At 47.5% G+C, this 22,227-nt stretch overlaps 1 protein-coding gene across 1 annotated transcript in view; it reads right to left on the reverse strand.

Annotated features, from left to right (window-relative positions):
* TLL2 (tolloid like 2) overlaps nt 1–22,227 on the reverse strand; it is a 129,459-nt gene that overhangs the window by 83,076 nt on the left and 24,156 nt on the right. Inside the window, exon 2 of the mRNA XM_027113108.1 lies at nt 15,660–15,770. Within this exon, the coding sequence (XP_026968909.1) occupies nt 15,660–15,770 (111 nt within the window). The remainder of the gene's footprint in view (nt 1–15,659; nt 15,771–22,227) is intronic.

Here is a 22,227-nt window from a genome sequence, read left to right on the forward strand (position 1 = left end):
GCCAGAGATTGAAAGTTCAAAGAAAAGCAGAAAAGAGGCTCCAGAAGGATCGTCTTCCAGACGACTGGGCAACAGTTAAAGCCTAGGGACTCCTCTCTGGACGCAGAAAAGAGAAGCAGCCCTGGCCGGTGTCATGGGGCCTGCATTAGGGCCCAAGGATGTTGTCCCTTCCCCACTGGCCCAATGTGCCAACTCAAATGCCTAGAGTTGGGGGCCCAGGCAAGGAGTACATCAGCGTGAAAGAGGTCAGTGTGAAAGATGAATAGGGAGTAACGGGGTCTCTGGCAAACCACAGAGCACCTGCTCCTCCAGCGTCCAACCCATCGTTATGCAACAACACTGATTGTTGCCATGTGGGATTGCTGGACCCGTGTGGCCAGATATTCCAACTTTGCAAGAGAAGCCAGAGTTCCGGATTTTTATGAGAAATTTGATTCTTAAATTTTGGCAGTAAATTTTTAAAAATATTAAGCACTACAAAACGTATCTGCAGACTATATCTGTGTGGTGGACTGGCCGCTTAGGACCGCTGGGCTGCAGAGTGAATGGGAAAGCCGTGCCTCTAGGGGGTGCCCATGTCAGGGAAGACAGGAATTCCTCTGGCAATGGCAGTAAGGTCCAGGGATGCAGGAGGGTCATGGAGAACCTGGGAAGCAGAAGCCAGTAGCAGCAGGAGCAGGATGGGGGCTGGATAAAGTTCAAAGCCTCAGCACCAAGGTCAGCTGGGGCTTTTCTCTCACTGTTTATGGGCAGTCTTATCAAAGGACACTAGGAGAAATAAGATGACCAGAACGCAGAATGAGATTCCACTGGCACCCCCACCACCTTCACCACCATCTCTCTCTGGATCTCTTTGGAAACCACAGAAATAATGACCCACAGACCTCAGTGTAAATGGCCCCAGAAGAAATGTGACTCTGTCCGGGCCATCCAGCACTTCAGCCACAGGTTAGCATGATGCGGGGAGTCTCATCCCAAACTCACACCGCAGAGCCACCCCTTGAACTGCGTCTCCAGCTCTCCCAGTCCAGCCCCCTTGTCACCGGTGTCCAGTGTCTACATGTTTCACGCGGCTCTAGGGCAGGGGGCAGTCTGACCTTTCTCAACCTCCTCTCTCCAGCCCATTGTTTGTTGTTGTTTTCGAAGATGGGACAAAGGGAGGCCACAGCCACATTGCTGCCAACACCTGTGGAAGCCCACTGGAAGGTCTCTAGAAGGTCTAGTATTAGATTTGAGCAGACTGTTCTAAAGTTCCACAAGGCATCACATGAAGGGAGGGCTGAAGACACTGCAGGTATCTAATCAGCTGTGACACAGCAGACACCATGCATTGAGTCCCCGTACATTCCTGGATTATCTTTGGCAAAAGAACTGAGAGACTCATTCTTGGCCCTCAGAAAGCTTAAAGTCCAACCCTCCATTCTACAGATAAGGAGTTCTCATGAGGTGAACTGACATGCCGTACAGTGGGTAACTGAAAAGTTGTAGCCCCGGTTTTGTTCGAAAACAATTTAGTTCATTATCATGCCCAATAAGAAAATACTTGAGGGCTTCCCTGGTGGCGCAGCGGTTGAGAGTCCGCCTGCCAATGCAGGGGACACGGGTTCGAGCCCTGGTCTGGGAAGATCCCACATGCCACGGAGCAACTAGGCCCGTGAGCCACAACTACTGAGCCTGCACATCTGGAGCCTGTGCTCCGCAACAAGAGAGGCCACGATAATGCAGGCCCGTGCACTGCGATGAAGAGTGGTCTCCGCTTGCCACAACTAGAGAAAGCCCTCGCACAGAAACGAAGACCCAACACAGCCAAAAATAAATAATAAATTAATTAAAAAAAAAAAAAAAAAAAAAAAGAAAATACTTGAGTAGTAAATGCATTTGAAACAAAGGTCAGTTTCCAGCTGTAACAAAATGCACACATCCAAAAGAGGCCAAGAAAAACAAGCGCAAATTTGCACGAAAACTAAACATGCTATATTAAAAAATTTTAGGGGGTGATTACTTTTTGGATACACAAATCCTTTATTTTGTCAAAAAGGATTCACCACAGGGTGCTCTTAGGTCAGGGTGGGAATTATGTTTGTATTGAGGCCACTGATGCTAGAACAATCAATTGGAGGGTTGCACAAATAAAAAGACAAAGTATGGTTTATTTCATTTCATTCTGCTTTAGAGATCACCTACTATTTAAATTAAGAACAGAAAACATAGGATCCCATTTAGTAAACACAAACAAAACCATACACAGTTAACAGAGCATGAAAATAGAATCAGATTAAGAAGCAGCAAAGAGTGTCGCTCAGGGAGTGAGGCACAATCTTTCTGTTGCCAAAACTGACAGGCGAAGGTTAGATCCTCACCTGAAACATCCCCAGCTCTCACGAGGCTGTGTTCCCAAATTCCAGGGATTAAGATGGCTAATGGGAACTCATAAAGTATTTTCCCATGAAAATAATATAAATGGCAAAGTGGGTATGAGGTTACCAGGCTTGACCTCAAGACTAGGTTAACTCCAAAGGGAGCTACTCCACATCTCCACATGTGGGAGGTCAGTCCACTCACCCATCCTCTCCACTGACCAGAGGCTGCCCCATCCTTCATTCCGCTCTCAAGCCACAGACACAGACCATTATCAGTTCCTTTCTTCCTCCTGCCTCCCTGGGGCACTGATCAGCTCACTTTATATACTCCTTCCCTTGGCAATTTCTTCCACTCTTAGAGCTTCTTCGGTACCCTTATGTAGGCGGGTACCACAAGCTTTCAGTGGGGGACACTCGAGAAGAGGGATCATGATACGACTCACACATGGTGGCCATGATGGGTCAGGCGCAAGAAGAAGAGAAAAAGCAAAAAAGAGATTCTCTGTGGCCCCTGAGAGAAGAAGCCAGCCTTGTTCTTTTCTCTTCAGTCTCTAGTCAAGTCCCCAACAGCCCAGTTCTTCTGCTTCTGTCCTTGGATGGCCATGAGAATATATTCTTAAATAAACTCTTTTATCGACCTATCTTGAGTACGATTCTGTATCTCAAAACCAAAAGAACCTTGCCTAGAATGTCAGGCGCTAAACTCTTATTTGTCCTGGTTTCTCAAGCTAATCTTCCAGTTTTGACTCAGGCCCATTGGCAGGGGCGGGGGGCAGGGGTGGCTGGAATAACGGCTCCCTGGATGGATGGCCAAGGGTGGTCACTGCCCCTCCCCCACCTGGCTCTGCACCCTGTTGTGACTCCAAATGGACTCCCAGCCCAGTTTCTCCAAATTCTGACAAATGCAGTCATAATAAAAAATCAACCTAAAGGTGAATTTACTTTTCCCAACGCTTCAAGTTCACAGTGAATTCTGGCTTCAGTCCAAGGTGTAATCAGCCTCTGAATGAGGTCCCAGGGAACCAGATGATAGAATCCTTATGTTGCATTCTTTTTTCCTTCCCAAAGAGCAGTTGTGCACTTTATCAGATGCCTCTTTATCATCTCAAATCATCTTACTAAACTGAAAATTTTATGAGCGGAATAACTGTCAGGCGTCACCCGGTTCCTGTACCCCAGCCCTCCTCTTCTCCAGCTGCTGACTGCTGTCTGCACGCACAGCCAGCCCTGTCCTCGGGTGGGGGGATTTAAGGATTTGGGGCTCAACACTCGAGGGTCACAGCAGCACATCATCTTTGGCTCCGATTTTGATCTGAGGGATTCTGCTTAATTTCAGACCTTTGTCCCCATCTTGTTCTCTCAGGCCAAGCCTCTGACTTCTTGTCCTCCTTAATACCCACTTCACGGAAGAATCAGGGGTCCTTGCCTTGTTCTTCTGAGCTCCCAGCACAGCACTGGAACTCTCTGTGCGTTCTATTAAAGGCCTCTCTGATGTTATTTGCCTGGGTCTCTGGCCTCACACAAACATTCCTGCCTCCCATCAGGCCCTGTGTCCCAAACTGGACACCCAACACCAACTTCTGCCTGGATGACGACTGTTACCTGGGGCTTTCTCTCCAGGTGTGAGTTCTGCCCACTGGACCATGTCTCCTCTGGGAGGTCGGTGGGGCTCCACACCAGCGCGGTCACAGGTCCTCCCCCACCACAGCCTGCCCCATTCCTCCAGTACTGCCAAAGCATGACCATAATCACTTCCATCATTAAAACTCCATCTCCGGGCTTCCCTGGTGGCGCAGTGGTTGAGTGTCCGCCTGCCGATGCAGGAGACGCGGGTTCGTGCCCCGGTCCGGGAAGATCCCACATGCCGCGGAGCGGCTGAGCCTGTGAGCCATGGCCGCTGAGCCTGCACGTCCGTAGCCTGTGCTCCGCAACGGGAGATGCCACAACAGTGAGAGGCCCGCGTACCGCAAAAACAAACAAACAAACAAAAAAAACCTCCATCTCCTTAATGGCAGAAGAAAAAAGTGGGTACGGCTGTATCCTTGGTGCTGAGCACAGAAGAGGTCCCCAATGAGCATCTGTTCCTTGAAGGAAGGAAAGAGGGAGAGGCAGGAGAGAGAGGGAAAAGGACAGTAATCAAGAAGGTGGTGTGAAAGGGTCAGCAGAACTGACACAAGGGGAGTGTAGGTCATGCCAGAGGAGCAGTGTAGCCATAAAGATGAAGTTCTAGACCATGGGAGCCAAGGTGAACTGCCACGGGAGGGGCAGGGGTGAAATGGAGCCATCAACGGTGGGGCGGGGGGAGTGGGCGCAGGTCTGTGAAGAAAAGGGCTGAGCAGAGCCCTGGAGGAGTGAGCAGGAAGGCCAGCACCCCCTCTCTGCCTTGGAAAAGACCTAACAACCACACCTGGGGTTCTGTCCGAAGGGCTCAGTAAAGACAAGCTATTGACCATGTGGCCAAAGAATGCCCTTTTCAGACATTCCCTGCAAGGTGATCTGGGCTTGCCCAGCCCAAGTGCATCACCCCTGAGCATAAGCCTTTCTTCCATTGCAGGCTCCCACTCTAAGCATCACACATTCAAACAAACAGGGGAGCAGAGGGGCAAGGAGGACATCATGCACTCCTGAGACTCCATCCTCAACTCACAAGGGTTTCTCTGGTGCTGTCGCTGTGCCCAGGCTGGTGCTGGAACTAAAGAGGGAGGGCCAAAGCCAAACAAAGACAAGTCACAGCTGTTGACAGTCTGGTGGATGCAGCAAGGCACATACTGAATGGCGACCTGAGATGACAGAGGGCAGCATGAAGTGCAGCCCCAGAAGTGAGTAGAACTTGCCCATGTCTTCTCTCAACACCTCTCAAAGGTAGTCATGGGGGGACTAAGTCTTCACAGCTCAAGACAACAGGGTTAGTGGTGATGCCAGCATCTATTTCCAGAAGCAATGGAGTGAAGAGGCTAAAAGCAGCCTTTGACATTAGACAGAGTTAGGTCCTAATCTTGGCTCTGCCAATAATTAGTTGTGTGATCGAAGAAAGGTTACTCACCTCTCTGAACACACCTGTAGGTATCAACAGTACCTGCCACATAGAGCTGTTGCTTGAAGATAAATGAGATCAGACTTCCCTGGTGGCACAGTGGTTAAGAATCCACCTGCCAATGCAGGGTACACAGGTTCGATCCCCGGTCCTGGAAGATCCCACATGCCGGAGCAACTAAGCCCATGCGCCGCAACTACTGAGCCTGCACTCTACAGCCCGCGAGCCACGACTACTGAGTCCGTGTGCCACGCTACTGAAGCCCGCGCACCTAGAGCCCGTGTTCTGCAACAAGAGAAGCCACCGCAATGAGAAGCCCACGCACCACAACTAGAGTAGACCCTGCTCACCACAACTAGAGAAAGACCGCGCGCAGCAACGAAGACCTAACACAGCCAAAAATAAATAAATAAATCTAAAAAAAAAGATTAATGAGATCATTTAAGACAAAATTAGCACACAACAAATTGTAGTTATTGTTATTCTTTTTGTTGTTGCTATCAAAGAAGAACCAGCATCTAATCAATTCTCAGATCTCTGTTTGGCCAACTTTATACCTAGAGTTTGACTCAGGAGGACTAGGAAAGGCTTCATGTTGGGGATTGATAGAGATTCCCCATGTGCTGGTGGAATCTAAATCCAAGGATCTGGTCAGGTCACATTGGTGCAGGTCCAGCTCCAGAGACCCCAGGGGGGTGCAGGCAGGGTACTGCAAAGGAGAAGACTTCCAAGGCATCTAGGAAGTGTGGAGTCTGAGACACAGAGGCGGGCCGGGGAGGAGAGAGGGGAGGAGAGAAGGCAGGTCCCAGCACACAGGCAGCCATGCGGCTACTATTTCTTGAGCACCTACGAGGTGTCAGACTCTGGGATGAGTGCTTTACCTCCTACACTTGCCCAATCCCCCCTCTCCAATCCCATTTTCCAAATAAGGAAGGAGGCTCCCTTACTCCTGCAGTTAGTCAGTACAGAGCCAGGGAGGCCTGCCTGACTCCAGTACCCATGCCTTTCTACACTGCAACTCTAGGATCCAGGATGTCCACGTGAGAACACCTCCAACAGAGTGGAAACAGACAGAAAAAGGGGGCTGTGGACTTGAGGTGCATAACTGGGGATCCACGGAGTAAAATTCTTGAAATTGCAAACAAAATTGTGTGTGTACCTTTTTCTCGGAGAAGTGCTGAAAATATTCATCAGACTCTCAGAGGGTGTGGGAACCACAAAATGTCAAGTACAATACACGTAGAGAAAAGAAGTCCCCAAAACCTCATTCCAAAGCTCTTGAGGAGACAGTGGAAAGGACGAGTAAGAGTGCCCCCTGACAGCTTCTTGTCCCTCTAATCCAGTGGCCCCAGCAGCAGAGGCCACCAGATCTCACCGAGACGGTGTTCCATGATGTGAGAGAAGACAGCCTTGAACCCAACTAACTGTCTCAGCAAGTCTAACCTGGCATTCATCCGTAATCTCAGGACACTGTCCTTTCTACAGATGTCACAGGGAGCCACCACTGCCCCCACTTCTTTCCTGGACACCGGTCAGTCAGCAGCACTCCCACCACCAATAAAGAAAATTAATGAAAAGAGAAGCCATGTCTACAAAGCCTGGGGAACGTCTGCATGGGAGCAGAGCCAGAAACACCGCAGCCTGTCGATCGGGCTGCTCAAAGCAGCCCCACTCGTGAGTTCTCTCAAGGGCCTCAAAGCTAAACACATGTTGGGGACAGAGACGTTGGGCCCCTTTTAGACCCTCAAGCCTTGGAAGGCAGGACCCAGAAACCCGTGTAGTACGTGAGGGTCTCTCATGGGTGCGTTTTAGCCTTTTGGGCCTAAATTTAGTCCCTCGATGCCCAATGGCCTTTGCGTCCCCTCTTTTCTCCAGCCTGAAACACCAGCGTTCAAATCCAGGTGCAGGTAGTCATTCTGTTGGATATGGTTTCAGGAGACCCTCTCTTCAGAGGGGACACTGAGACCAGGTGACGGTAGCATGTGCCCCTCCAAGTCACAGACAGCATAGGAAAAGGAACTCAAGGAGTTGAAGACTCTGTGGGGTCCATCTCTGAGTGATGAGGCCCAGGGAGAGGAGGCAAGTTAGCCAAACGAACGTCTTCAACTCTCTCCTGCTAATTTATTATTTTGAACTCAAATGCACAAACTCTTAGGCTTATGTGGATGCCCTACACAGACGGCAGGAGTTTAGACTAAGGTTGGTTTCTTAAATAGAGGTGGACACGGCCCAGTGGCTCAGAATAGACAAGACGGGAAACATCAGCTTCCATCAGAGCCAATAAGCAATGAAAGCCATTTCCCCTTCCAGAGTCTTCATTACAAAGAGCAAGAAATCAGATCCCTTACCCGGAGGGAGATAACTGCAAGATGAGGTTTCCTCTCCAAGTTTCCAGACGTTCGCAAAGGTGAGAATGTCCAACTTTGCTTCCAGGACTCTTTAGGGAAGAAATAAACAACCAAAAAGTCCCCAGACATCAACCACACGGGGCTTTCCTCCACACCTTGTGTGGTTAGGGGGTGAGGTGTCCCAGAACTCAGAAGTGGGGGTGTCAGGTTCTGCACCACCACATCGAAGAGGATGCAGGAGGATGGGAGAGTGTGTGTGTGCCTGCTCATGTATCTGTGTGTGTGTCCGGCTAAGTACTTCCTTCACTACACAGCTAATCCGATTAGCAGCTTTAGGAAACTCGGCAATGTTAATTCAAGGGCCCCATTCATAGAACAGCTTGGCCCATGCCTGCCCAGAACTCCCATTCTTCTCACTGCAAATAAAATGCACACAGAAGGACTTTCTCTCCCTGAAGAATGCGCTCTTGCCTCCTTGCCCCCAAGCACATCCAAAAGGCTGCTGCCACTTCCTCTGGAGGCTCTCACGGCAGGGGAACGGGACTGTCTGAAAATGGGGGGAAAATAGCGCTCTCTCCATCTGAGGCACAAAACAAGGTTAATTTTAACAGCGCTGTCAACCCAGGTGGACTCCCAAGCTGGCAGCTGTGCTGACTAAAGAGGTATCATGAATCCCACCAGATGTAGGGCCCTGGGTGAGTCTTAGGCTGTCCGTGGACCTTCAGTTCTTTTTCTGTAGAATGGGGACTTGGAGCAGAGGGCAGAGCTGGAACAGAAGGCTGGAAGGAAGGACACTTGGGGCCTGTAGACACGACGTCACTGCGTTTGGCAGGAGGCTGAGGGGCGGGAAGGGAGCCGGATATGTAAGTTGTGGATAAAGCGTGGAGGGCCTTGGGGGCCAGATAAGGAATGTTTCTGATAAGTGATAGGCAGCCATGGAAGGGTTTTAGAAAACACAGTGGTTATCAGTTATCTAGGGCTGCCGTAACAAGTTACCACAGAGTTGGAGGGTTAAAAACAGAAATCCATTCTCTCACAGTTCTGAAGGCTAGAAGTCTGAAATCAAGGTGTTGGCAGGGCCGTGCTCCCTCTGCAGGCTCTGCAAGAATCCTTCCTTGCCTCTTCCTAGTCTGTGGCAGCTCCCGGCAATCCTTGGTGCCCCCTGGCTTATAGCTGCATCATTCCAGCCTCTGCCTCTCTCTTTCACGTGGCCTTCCTCTGTGTGTCTCTCTGAGTCCTCTCCTCTTCTTATAAGGACTCCGGTCATTGGATTTAGGGCACCCCTAAATCCAGGCTGATCTCAAGATCCTTAACTAATTAGATGTGCAAAGACTCTATTTCCAAATGAGGTCACATTCTGGGGTTCAAGTAGACATAAATTTGGGGGGGACACTATTCAACCCAATACGGTGGTTGCAAGGTCAGGTCCAGGAAGATCACCTGGAAGCAGGATGCAGAAGCAGAGACTGGAGGCAGGGAGACTGATCGGAAGTAATCACCACGAGCCCGGGGTCCTAAGTGAACAGCGAGGATGCTCCCTACTGGGGGCCCGAGAGCTCTCAGAGGCTTTTTTTCTGTGGCCAGCACAGCACCCTGAGTGGGCTCTCATACCAACCCGGGCACAAGGTCTTTGCTCGCTTCCTGGTCCAGAAAGACTCCAGCTACTTTCCCAGGGCTGGCAAAGGAATGACTGCATGCACCTCTGTTGTTTTCCATTCCTTCCACCTGGCAACATGGCAGATGGGTTGGTACAATGGAGGACACAGCCTAGGAGACGGGAAACCTGGGTTCTCGTTCTGGTTCTTCCACTGACTGAATGTGGGACATTGGGCACATCTATGAAACGAGGGAGACTAGATCACTTCTAAGGCAATGACATCGTTTCATTCTGCAACCAGGAAAGCAGCTTCAAGTTCACAGGATAAACCAGGGAAAGGAGGCATCTGGGGCTGCATTGCATCCCATCCACCTCCAGGGATTAAGCCCTCTTCCCACGTCACCGCCCAAAAAACCAGGGGCAATTACCAAAACTTGGAAATGAAATAACCGATATCTAAGAACACATCCTTTCACACATGTGGAAGTAGAAAGAGCAGATAAAGGTGTGGTTCCTTTTAAATTTTTTTTTTTAATCAAAGCAAATGTTTAAAGAACAATAGCACAGTGTTGTTCACAGCATCAACATTTCTAATAGAAAAAAACACTACAGAAAAGAAGGGAAACAACCGTCATGTCCATCTGTATGGATTCATTCGATAAATGGTGGCAGAGTTGCATATTAAATGTGATAGACCTCAAAGTACCACGTGAAAAGATGTCCATGGTGTGGTGTTAAAGACACAGGTTACACAACAGGGTGTTAAGAAAAATTCCTTTTATGTTTAAAAAATATCTGCACATGGCCTGAGCACAGTAAGGCTGGAAGGAATCCAGCAAACAGATCATGATGGGGACCCCCAGGCCTGGGATAAAAGGGGATTTTCACTTTCTACAATTTTGAGCTATTGCACTTTTTTTTTTTTTTTAACAACTAGCAGTGTTAGTTTAATCAGCAAAAATAATTTAAAATATTCCCATTCTGAAAATAAAATAACTATTTTAGATAGATGCAAAGTACTATTGGCCCTCAGAGAAAACTGATCAGGGTAAGAATCACCTTGCCATAAAAACATAGTGGAAAAAAAAATACATATCTCAAGCTTGGGAAGGAGGAAACACCAGAAAGGTACATGTTTCAAAGGCCTCTTGCCCAAGCCCCCGAAGTTCCCTCCAGCACGTAGCAAATTTCTCCCATTCTCCACTTTAGCCTTAAACCCTCCCAGGTCAGTGTTCTTTCTGCAAATACTACTACTAATAATAATAAGGAAGAGAAGGCAGAGTTGATATTTATTGCACATTTCTTATATGCCAGGCACTGCACTCAGCACTTTCCACGTATTCTTCCTTTTCTCCTCACAACATCACTCTGAGGTAAGGATTATTACTATTCCCATTTGACAGATGAAGAAACTGAGGCCCAGCCCGAGGATTCAAGCCCAGACAGTCTGAGACCAAAGCCTGTGACGGTGGTCAGCGCTTTCACTGCCCTCCTGGGAGCAAAGCCCTGTGGGAGTTCTTCACCCCAAGGCCCCTGGGAGATGCTCCAGGGCCTGCCAGTCTCTGTCTATCTCTTCCCTCTCCCCTATCCAACAATGCTGGCCAGTGCCTTCTAGATACAAAGTGCCGGGCCACCTCTGAGGGATCCAAAGTCAAATATATGTGGACTCTGCCCTCTCTCAGCTCACAGGGGAGAAGGAAAAAGAAGACAGGTACTCAGGTTCTTAGACCATGAGGCTGACCATGGCGGTCAACTGCCATGGTGGCTGGCCAAGGCCCAGACTCTCTCTGGGGTCTCTCACTCACATTTGCCAAGCTTGGGTCCCCATGCTGTGCCATGGCAGGTCCCCCAAGGACAGCAGAAGGATTGCTGACAGGACCAACCCTGAGCATTCGTGATGGTGTGCTATGCTGTGCAGGTCTGGAGATGTAAGTGGGGTCCCCAAGCCAGAGAGACCAAGACCCAAAGGCCTCCTTGGATCCTGCGTGGTCACCCCCCACCCCCTGCCCTGCTTTCCAAATCCATGTGTACCCACACAGAGTGTAAACTGGTACTACCACTTGGGAAATCTGACTGATTCTACTAATAACTTACATATACCCTGTGACCCAGCAATTCCATTCCTGGAAATGAGTGCCGAAGGATGTGTACAAGAAAGACAATAGCAGCTTTAGTTATCATAGCCCCAAACTGTCAACTGTCCAAATGGCTGTCAACAGAAGAATGAATAAACCAGGGTACATTCATTCAGGAGAACACTGCAAAAGATGAAAGGACAAACCAGCACTCCACCCAGCAACATGGGGGAATTTCACAGCCACAAAGCTGAGGGAAAGGAGACAGACACAAACACACACTGCATGGTTCCATTCATGCAGGTAAACTGCATCTGTGGGGACTTCCCTGGTGGTGCTGTGGTTAACAATCTGCCTGCCAATGCAGGGGACATGGGTTTGATCCCTGGTCTGGGAAGATCCCACATGCCGCTGAGCAACTAAGCCCGCGAGCCACAGCTACTGAGCCCGCGTGCTGCAATTACTGAAGCCCGTGTGCCTAGACTCCATGCTCTACAACAAGAGAAGCACTCGCTCTCGCAACTAGAGAAAGCCTGTCCACAGGAATGAAAACCCAACATGACCAAAAAATAAATAAAAATAAAAATAAAATGCATCTGTGTGGAGAGAGGTCAGACTAGTGGCTGCTGGGGGGTGGGTGCTGGCTGGAAGGAGGCATGAGGGAGTCTCCAGGGGTCTGGAAATGTTCCATCCTTTGGTCTGGGTGGTGGTTACGTGGACACGAACACATGTAAAAGTACATCACACTCTATGTTTGAGCTACGTGAGGTTCACTAGTTTTAAGTACTAAAGTAATAGTGCAAAAAGGAAAGTTAAAAAATTAAATCAGGGCTTCCCTGGTGGCGCAGTGGTTGAGAGTCCGCCTGCCGATGCAGGGGACATGGGTTCGTGCCCCGGTCCGGGAAGATCCCACATGCCGCGAAGCGGCTGGGCCCGTGAGCCATGGCCGCTGAGCCTGCGCGTCCGGAGCCTGTGCTCCACAACGGGAGAGGCCACAACAGTGAGAGGCGCGCGTACCGCAAAAACAAACAAACAAAAAAATTAAATCACACGAAGTTACAATCAGATCAACTTCTCTAGGCCTCCAGGTAAGAATCTGGGGGGGGGGGGGGGAGGGGGGGAGCGTATGATGACTTGGAGTGACAGAATTATGAAGAGATGCTGCCTTTTGTTAGACCTCAATTAAGGTTGTGTATACAATGGTGTGAAAAATAATCTGGATTCCAAAACCCCATTTAAAATTCAAATGGACTTTTCAAAACATCCACGAGAGGTCCCCCAAATCCGAAGAAGTGATAATCATAGAGCCAGACACCAAAAACGTGCCTAATCGTTCCTCCCTCCTCCCGACCACTGGTGATGAGGACCCCTGGCCTTGTGACAGCCTTTGCCCTCTTGCCTTCCTCATCCCTACATCCTGTGTGGAGCCTGGTCTAGCTCCTGTAGCTGCTCATGTCCCCCTGAGCGGTGGGAGGCACCCCCCACTCTGGGCACAGCCCTACCACCCCCCCCAGAAAGAGGGAACCAACCACTGGACAAGAAGGAAGCATGTGACCTCCTTAGTGTAGGTTGCCATCCCAGTTCCCACCCCAAGAAGGACGACTCCCTCGGTCTGGAATGTCCTTCTCTACCCTCTGACTCCTTCTTCTCCAGCCTGGGAAACCCCTCCACCTCCCCAGGACCCCCTCCTCTGGGAGGCCTTTCTGGCTCTCCCCACAGCAATGGTCCCAGTTCTTCTTAGTGCCCTCCACTCCCACTGTGCTTCCTGGGACACCCCACCTCCACCTCTCACTCTTTACCCTTTTTGGTTTCCGCATCTATTTCCTCCAATAGCTGGTAAGTCCTTAAAAAGAGAAACCTCATGGCTTCCCTGGTGGCTCAGTGGTTGAGAGTCCGCCTGCCGACGCAGGGGACACGGGTTCGTGTCCCGGTCCGGGAAGATCCCACATGCCGCAGAGCGGCTGGGCCCGTGAGCCATGGCTGCTGAGGCTGTGCGTCCGGAGCCTGTGCTCTGCAACGGGAGAGGCCACAGCAGGGAGAGGCCCGCGTACCACAAAAAAAAAAAAAAAAAAAAAGAGAAACCTCAGTCTATACCATCTCAGGGTCTGGCACAAGACCTGGCACAAAGTGAACACTCCATAGAGGTTTCAATGAATAAGTGAGTGAGTGAGTGAGTGAATGAATGAATTGGGACCACATCCAGAAACATGAATACAATATATTCTTCTCCTTCCCTCCCAAGTGGATACAGATCGCAGGGCCTTTTGTGCCAGGAAATACTGAAATGAAGAACTGGTGAATTAGTTCTGGTGGAATCTTGGAGCCTTGCAAGACACTCAGGGATGGGGGGCTTTGGGGATGTACTTGGAATCTACCAGGTTCATCAGCAGAGGGAAAGGGGTTGCCTTGACAACCCCGCTCCCATCATCACCACCAGCAAGCAGCATGGTGAGGCTGCCCAAGCACCCAGTGTGGAGCCCAGCAACCTCAGGGCAGCTGGTGGGCTGTGGAGAGCGGCGGGAGAGGGGGCTCCACCAAGACTCCCCCAAGCCAAAGATGAGCACATCACGTTCTTATTCAGAAACCTTGGGCAGGACCCCTGCCACCCACAGGGGAGAGCTCCAGCTCATCAGCGCAAGAGGCACCAGGGGAGTTGCCTCCTACTCTGGGCACATTCCCACCCACCCCGCCAACAGGCACCTTCATTGTCTACCCCAGCAACTCCTCCTGTGCTTCTCTCTACGATAGCCCCCCGCAAGAGCCACCCTCCAGTGACCTACACCTTTCCCCTGTTCCTCAACTTAAGACAGCCCCTCTCATACTCCCTGCCTCTGCACACAGTTTCTCCTCTGCTGAAATATCTTTTCTTGATTCTTTCCCTAAGGAACTCCTACTCATCCTTCAAGACACAAGGCAAGAGTGCCCATTCCCATGATGCCTTTCTTGGCCCATCTTCTTCCCACTGCTCTTGATTCATTGTAGCTCTTGTCATGAGGAATTACAGTTTATCTATCTACCCTTCAGCCTCATTCCTCCGGACTGGGGTGCTTAGTGATAACATCTGCCTTTGCCGGAGAACGTGCCATGTGCTAGGCACCAGGTTAGCCTGTTACTTTTGGAGTCGATCCTCCCAACCCCTGCTGAAGTGAGTGCTGGTTTCATCCCCATTTTACAGATAGGAAAACTGAACTTTGGAGATGTTAGCAAGCTTGTCCACCCTGTCTGCCTGGCGTGAAAGGTCTCCTTGAAGTCAGAGGTCACATCTTATTCCTCTTTCTCTCACCAGCACCGCATTAGATCCGTGATAGGTACTAAAAAAGGGGGGTGGTGTATAAACTTCAGTTATACAAGATGAGTGTTCTGGAGATCTGCTGTATCACATCACGCTTGTAGTTTACGGTACTGTATTGTACACTTAAAATTTTGTTAAGACAGTAGATCTCATGTTAAGTGTTCTTACCACAATTTTTTAAAATCCTCGAGAGAAAGGAAGGGAGGGTGGGTGGAGGGGTGGCAGGTAGCAGAGACAGTGTAGCATCAGGCACACACGAGCCTTGGTCACTGAATAATAAGCCACAGTCAGCCACACAGCCTATCGGCTCCTACAGCTCAGTGCCTGGGGTTGCTTCTGAGAATGGAGATTCCACAGAAGGGAGGCATCTGAGCCCAGTGGGCAGGGAGGTGAGGAGAAATCAGGAGACCAGTCTCATTACTATTCACCCCAAGGTGAAGGCAAGGAGGAAAAGTAATCAAAGGAGAAGAGTAATCAAAGTCTGACACCCAAGCTGTGTTTCCTGCCCCCAGGGGATTGTCACCTGGTTTGTAGGCCAAACAAGTGCATAATACCACCCCACCCTGGCCCCAGGCAAGCATCTTCCCACTGCTAATCAGTATCAGCATCACCATCAGATATGCCCTACATGGAGCCCATCCAGGAATATGGGAAGTTCTGGACCCTGAGGCCAGAGTCCTGAGAACCTATGTTGAGTTCAGCTCTGAACTCTGAGCTCAGGGTTGAATCTTTGGATAAAGACGCTAATGAAGATTTTCTTAGAAGGATAAGCAAACTTGGAGGCTCCAGCTTCACAGCCTGCAACAGACAAGGGGTGACCCCTCTGGTTTTCCATTGACAGGTGGGCACTGGACTGACAGGTCAAATACCTATGACTCGTGGTCCACATCACCCCGTGCTGGAGTCCCTGACCCTTCTCTCCAGGGCAGGGGTGAAGGGGACGCCGTACTTACCCGTGCTGTGTCCTGCTTCCTCCACTGACTCCTTGATCCAGTCACGGGTTTGGTTGATGTGAAATAACTTCAGGTCCTCTTCATCTAAGGCAATGTCTCCCCAAAAGACAGCTGGGAAGAAAAAATAGAAATGGATCAATTTAAGCTGGAGATCAAGGAATGAATTTACTAGTGGCCCAGAGGGTATTGGAAACTGAGTAGTAAACTCTAGAAAAGATATTCCATCCAATCAAATTTCTTCCTGAGCCTAAGAGATAGGACTGGTAGAAAAAGAACAACAGATAATATATCTGTGCATCAAAGCCACAGGGCTGGGGACAACCACAATAAAGATCAAAGGCCTAGGTCTGTAAGGTATTTTGAAAGGTCACCCTGTCTTACTGTCACTGTAGGCAGCTGTGGGCAAAACCACCACACAAAGACAGCTGTTTCTCCCTTCTTCAGAGTTTTCAGGATATTTTTTTAAAAAGCATAATATAATAAATGATACTAATGTTCATAATATTTGCTTCCCTTCCCTGGGAAAAGATTCTATTTCCCTTCCCCACTGATGTCAGGATTGGCCACTTCACCTGTTCTGGCTAATCAAATGTGAGAAGGAGCTTTAAGAGCTAGTGTATGATTCACCATGTCCTCATTCCCTCTCCCAGAGGAAAAGCAGTGGCTTAGATAGGGGTGACTCTAAAACCCTAAGTTCTGGAGTAAATATGATATGGAGCGGAGGGATGGCTGATTAGGACGGATATGTAACATGAATGAGGAAAATAAAAACCATTATTTTTATAAGTACCTGAGATTTGGGGCTATTTGTTACTGCAGCACAACCTCTTTATCCTGACTAATACAGAAATTGCTATCAGAAGTGGTATGTTTCTTGGTAACAAAAATCCATTGTCTTTGGGCCAGGTAGTGGGTATCAAGGAAACTATTACTGAAAGCTGGAAGAAGGCAATCAATATTACACAGTGATGAAGTATTTGGTAAAACTATTGCCTGCATTAACTTGGAAGGCAGATGATGAACTAAATGAGCTTATGGCTTTAAGTGAAGAGATGGGGAGTCAGAATGTCAATAGCACATCTTGGTTACCATTAGCTGTGTTTGACAAGATACTACAAGAAAGATAAGGGCTTTAAAAAGAACTGGGCATGGAGGCATCATGCTCCCTGATTTCAAACTATATTACAAAGTGGTAATAATTAAAACAGTATGGTATTGGCATAAAAACAGATACACTGATCAATGGAACCAAATAGAGAGCCCAGAAATAAACCCATGCTTATATGGTCAATTAATTTATGACAGAGAAGCCAAAAATATACAATGCGGAAAGGACAGTCTCTTCAATAAATGATGTTGAGAAAATTGGAGCCACATACAAAAGAAAGAAACTGGACCACTATCTTATACCATACACAAAAATTAACTCAAAATGGATTAAAGACTTGGACATAAGACCTGAAATCATAAAACTGCTAGAAGAAAACATAGGCAGTAAGCTCCTTGACATAAGTCTTGACAATGATTTTTTTGAATATGACATAGAAAAGCAAAAGCAACAAAATCAAAAATAAATAGGCGAGGACTTCCCTGGTGGTGCAGTGGTTGAGAGTCCACCTGCCAATGCAGAGGACATGGGTTCGAGCCCTGCTCTGGGAAGATCCCACATGTCATGGAGCAACTAAGCCCATGTGCCACAACTACTGAGCCTGCCCTCTAGAGACCGCAAGCCACAACTATTGAGCCCACATGCCACAACTGCTGAAGCCCATGCGCCTGGAGCCCGTGCTCCGCAACAAGAGAAGCCACCCTGATGAGAAGCCCGCACACCACAACGAAGAGTAGCCCCCGCTCGCCGCAACTAGAGAAAGCCCACGTGCAGCAACAAAGACCCAATGCAACCAAAAATAAATAAATAAAATAAAATTTTAAATAAATAAATAAGTGAGACTATATCAAACTAAAGGTCTTCTGCATTGAGAGGAAAACCATCAACAAAAATGAAAAGGCAAGCTACTGAATGGGAGAAATTATTTGCAAACCATATTCTGATAAAGGGTTAATATCCAAAATATATACAGAACTCATACAACTCAATAGCAAAAAACAAACAATCCAATTAAAAAATGAGCAGAAGACCTGAAGACACATTTTTTCCAAAGACATACAGATGACCAATAGGTACATGAAAAGAGGCTCCACATCATTAATCATCAGGGAAATGCAAAACCACAGTGAAATATCGTCTCATACCTGTTAGAATGGCTGTTATCAAAACGACTAGAAAAGCAAGTGTTGGCAAAGTTGTGAGGAAAAAGAAATCCTTATGCACTGTTGGTGGGAATGTAAATTGGTGCGGCCACTATGGAAAACAGAATGGCGGTTTCTCAAAAAATGAAAAATAGAACTATCATGTGATCCAGCAGTTCCACTTCTGAGTACTTATCTAAAGAAAATGAAAACACTAATTTGAAGCAAAATCTGTACCCCCATGTTCATTGCAGCATTATTTACAATAGCCAAGATATAGAAACAACGTAAAGTGTCCATATTATTCAGCCATAAAAAACCCAAAACCTTGCCATTTGCAACAACATGGATGAATGTTGAGGGCATTATACTAAGTGAAATATGTGTATCTATATCTATATCTATATAGATATTTCATATATATATGAAATAGGTGAAGAGAAATAGGTGGAAGAAATAGGTGAACTCTTTTTGTTTTATTGCTGTTTAAATAAATTGAATTTTTTAAAAAAAGAATTGAGCAATTTATAGTGGGAATGAAAAGGAATGGAGAGAGTCCAGAAATTCAGGGACTTGAGGAGTTGGAAGAGCCAACCTATTCTCATCGCTAAACAGTAAAACAAAAACTGAGAAGGTCTTTAAGTAACAAAGACTGATTAAAACTCAGGCTTATGGTGTAGAGAATTGGGAAACCTCATACATTGCTAGTAGGGATGTAAAATGGTATACTCCCTAGGTAAAGCTACTTGGCATTTTCCTAAAAAGTTAAGCTTATCACAAGACCCAGCAATTCCACTCCTAGATATCTTCCCAAAAGAAATGAAAACACAGGTCCACACAAAGACATATACTCAAATGTTAACAGCAGGCTTATTAATGATTGCCCTAAACTTGAACACAACCTAAACGTCTATCAACTGTTGAATGGATAAACAAATGGGATCTCTCTATACAATGGAAAACCACCTAGCAATTAAAAAGAGCAAACTATTGACACACGCTACAACATGTATGAATCTCAAAAACATCATGCTAAGTGAAAGAAGCAAGATGCAGAAGACTACATATTATATGATTCCATTTATATGAAACGTCTAGAAAGGCAAGTTTATAGAGCTAGAAAGGTTAGTGACTGCCTATGGCTGGGGGTGGGAATGAGACTTGACTATAAGTGACCATGAAGGAACTTTTCCAGGTGGTAGAAGTGTTCTAAAACTGGATTGTGGTGATGGTTGCACAACTTCAAATTTGCTTAAATCTTTGAAATGTACACTTATTTTCACCTTGTTGAAATGTGTAACAAAGCTGGCTCAGCCAAAGATGGTTTCCAGCTGCCGGTCCTGAGCCCCTCCCACCTTCCTGAAGACTTCGCACAAGTTCACAATACAGTGCCATCTCTTCCTCAAAGAAAAAACGTCTGTGTCAATGACGGTATTCACAGTGGTAGATCATCAGGAACACTCCTCACATTCTGAGAGCAGAAAGAGAAGCAAGAGGGCAGATGGAGAAGGGAGTAGATTAACAGGACCTGGGAAGACTCCAACGAGCCACGGAAGTGCTCAAACTTTTGTGCTCGTGTATTCCCAAATAATTTTTAAAAACCACATATCCTTATGTATATCGTGAGCCTGACATTTATGATTTTTCACCATGAGTTTAAATGTCTTTTTTATTTTGTTCATTAGAAGTAAAAAAATAGTAAACATTTTATAAGATGAGGACTGACTGTAGCTGTAATAAATGTTTCATGACGTGATTTGGTAAAACAGATTTAACCACCTTATTGAATGACACAGGCTGCATCAGAAGGAAAACAAGGAATTATTTATCTTGGTTTTTATCCACATATCTTGAAACATTAGAAGTCCAGAAAACATTGCAGTTAAAAGAATCGCTGTCATTAACTTACTCTATTTCAGTTGTTCTGAATTCAAAATATTCCACTAAGCACCCAGCATCCCCCTTAACAGAAATTCATACAGACAGGAAACGACAGGAGAAAGCCAGGTCTAGATGCCTTGACTCATCATCAAAGAAGGCTGCTCTGTGACCAAGCGTTCTCATTTTCCCTTTAACGCTCAGAGGTTTTGGTACCCCAGCCGATGCACGCAGTGGGATTCAGGATGAGTGACAAGTGAGGCTCTCTTCTGTAAAGTGGGGTAAGGATCACCATGACCAGGGCATCCTCCAGTAGTTTTAATAGAATCTTATAATAGAATCATACAGAATCTTATATGGAAGCACCCCTTGCTAAGTCTCTGGTGTCCCTGCACACATCAGTTTGCAAACCAGAGTGTGACAGAGGTCAGGGCAAGGGAGCATAGGGCTGCTCTTCAGCAACTGCTTCCTAAGTCAGAGGGCTGCTGAGAATTCTACTCTTCTTGCACTGTCCCCAGGGCTTGCTCAGCCCACCTTGGTCTCCATCTGCTTTCCAGCACTTCAATGCCCAGCACTCAGGCGTCCTCTTGACCTCAAAAGGCAGTAGCCCCAGGCTGATTCCCATGCAAGGAATTCTTCCTGAAGGCACTTCCTGCCTGCAACTTTTGTATTGTTCACCTGTGGAGGCAGGTTGATTAAAAGCATGTGCTTTAGAGCCAGAGAGGTCCTGGGTTCAAATCCCATTATTGCCATTTAATAGCTGCGTGACCTTCGGCAAATCACTTGACTTCTCTGAGCCTTCTCCCCAACATCAGGCTTCAAACCAGAGTAACTGGCACCCCAGAACAGAGGTCCAGAATCAGGATGCCATCTCCAGTCCTACCCTTACCCCGTTCCATAGACATGAGCATGTTGTGCAGAGAGGCTGAGTGACTTGTTCACAATCACTTACCAAGTAATTTGGCAAAGGCGAGACTCAAGTCCAAGACAATTCTCATTATGCTCTGGTCTAACCTAGCAGAGTAGAATCTGTCCACATACAACTGGGAGCCAGGGGTGAAAACCCCAACACCAAAGGGGCTTTGGATATTCTAAATAAGCCTGAGGCAACAGTGGGGAGTCGCCACCCCAGACTCCTACCACAACGTGCTCTTCCTAACATAGTTGCTTCAAGGATCTCAAGAGTGATCAGGAGTCAGCTTGGAGGCAGGTGGTGTCACTCTGGGATTCCCCGGAGGTCACAACTCCATGTCAACACAATATCTACTATGGCTCTATAGCTTGTCTTCCAGGAAAAAGGCACAATAAAGAGCAGACTGAGGAAGGAAGGCAGGAAGGAAGCATTTATTGAGCCAAGCACACAGGAAGGGCTCTGTTTGCAGCCTAAGAGATGGCATGGATGCCACCAGAGCCTCCGGCCAGGCTCACATCCCAAGAGACAGGCTCCACCTGCACTGCAGGGACTTTGAGGGCTACATCCATGGAGTTACAGAGAGAGTGCATTTCTGAAACAGCCTCCCCTCTCAGCTAGAGAAAGCCTTTGTCTCCTGTTTTTTTCCAAGATAGTTCTTGCCAGCCTCTCCTGAGTGTCCTGGAGGGTTGTTCCAGAAGGGTCACAGGACATTCTACCCCTCCTGAGCCATCCTGAGTCATGAGGCCACACTCTCGAAAACAGCCATTCTACTCCAACTTCTCCTATGTGATCTCATCACAACCGAAGTTAATTAACTTCTATCTGTGCAGTTCCATGAAGGCAAGGACTGTGTCTGCCTGCCCCATAGGTCCATTCTCAGCACAGTCGGGGTGCAGGAAATATCTGTGGAATGAATGCCTTGCGGAAGCTTCAGAGAACTGTCTTCTGCCCTGAGTCTCTCCACCCTAAGATGGAATCTGAGACCCAGCAGAGCTTCTAGACCCTTCTTTAAAGGTTATTTACACCCGAAATAGAAGGAAGTGCACATTCTCCTGTAGGGATGGTCACTGTGTCTCAGTCCAACAGGCCGAGGCCATGTCAGGAAATGAGGACAGGCCATTAGCTCTTAACCCCATGGGAGATAGTCACCAGGCCACTCTCAAGATTAGAAAAAAGTATTACGCACAAAAATCAGGTTGAATAACTGCCCTGGCTGGGAAGCCACCATAAAACCAGAACCCAAGGTACCACTAGAAGGTCTGTTAATGTAGGCAAAGATTTTCGCCAACTTTTTTGGCTACAGTATCCCTGTAATGCCCAGAACAATGTCTGGCATTGAGAATATGCTCAGGAAATATTTATCGATAAATTAATGAAAGGAAATGAAAATTAATAGAAATTAATTCTATTTATGTGAGTTCAATCCCCAAAGCCACCTGCCTGGGAAGTAACCATGTCTCCTTCTTTTGAGATGACGGGAATGTCTGAAAACATTAAACTGGTGAGTTTTCAATACAGAGTGAGTCT

Source organism: Aethalodelphis obliquidens, unplaced genomic scaffold, assembly GCF_003676395.1.
Source record: "Aethalodelphis obliquidens isolate GAN/ISIS:26980383/991018 unplaced genomic scaffold, ASM367639v1 scaffold11, whole genome shotgun sequence".
NCBI classification, from domain to species: domain Eukaryota; kingdom Metazoa; phylum Chordata; class Mammalia; order Artiodactyla; family Delphinidae; genus Aethalodelphis; species Aethalodelphis obliquidens.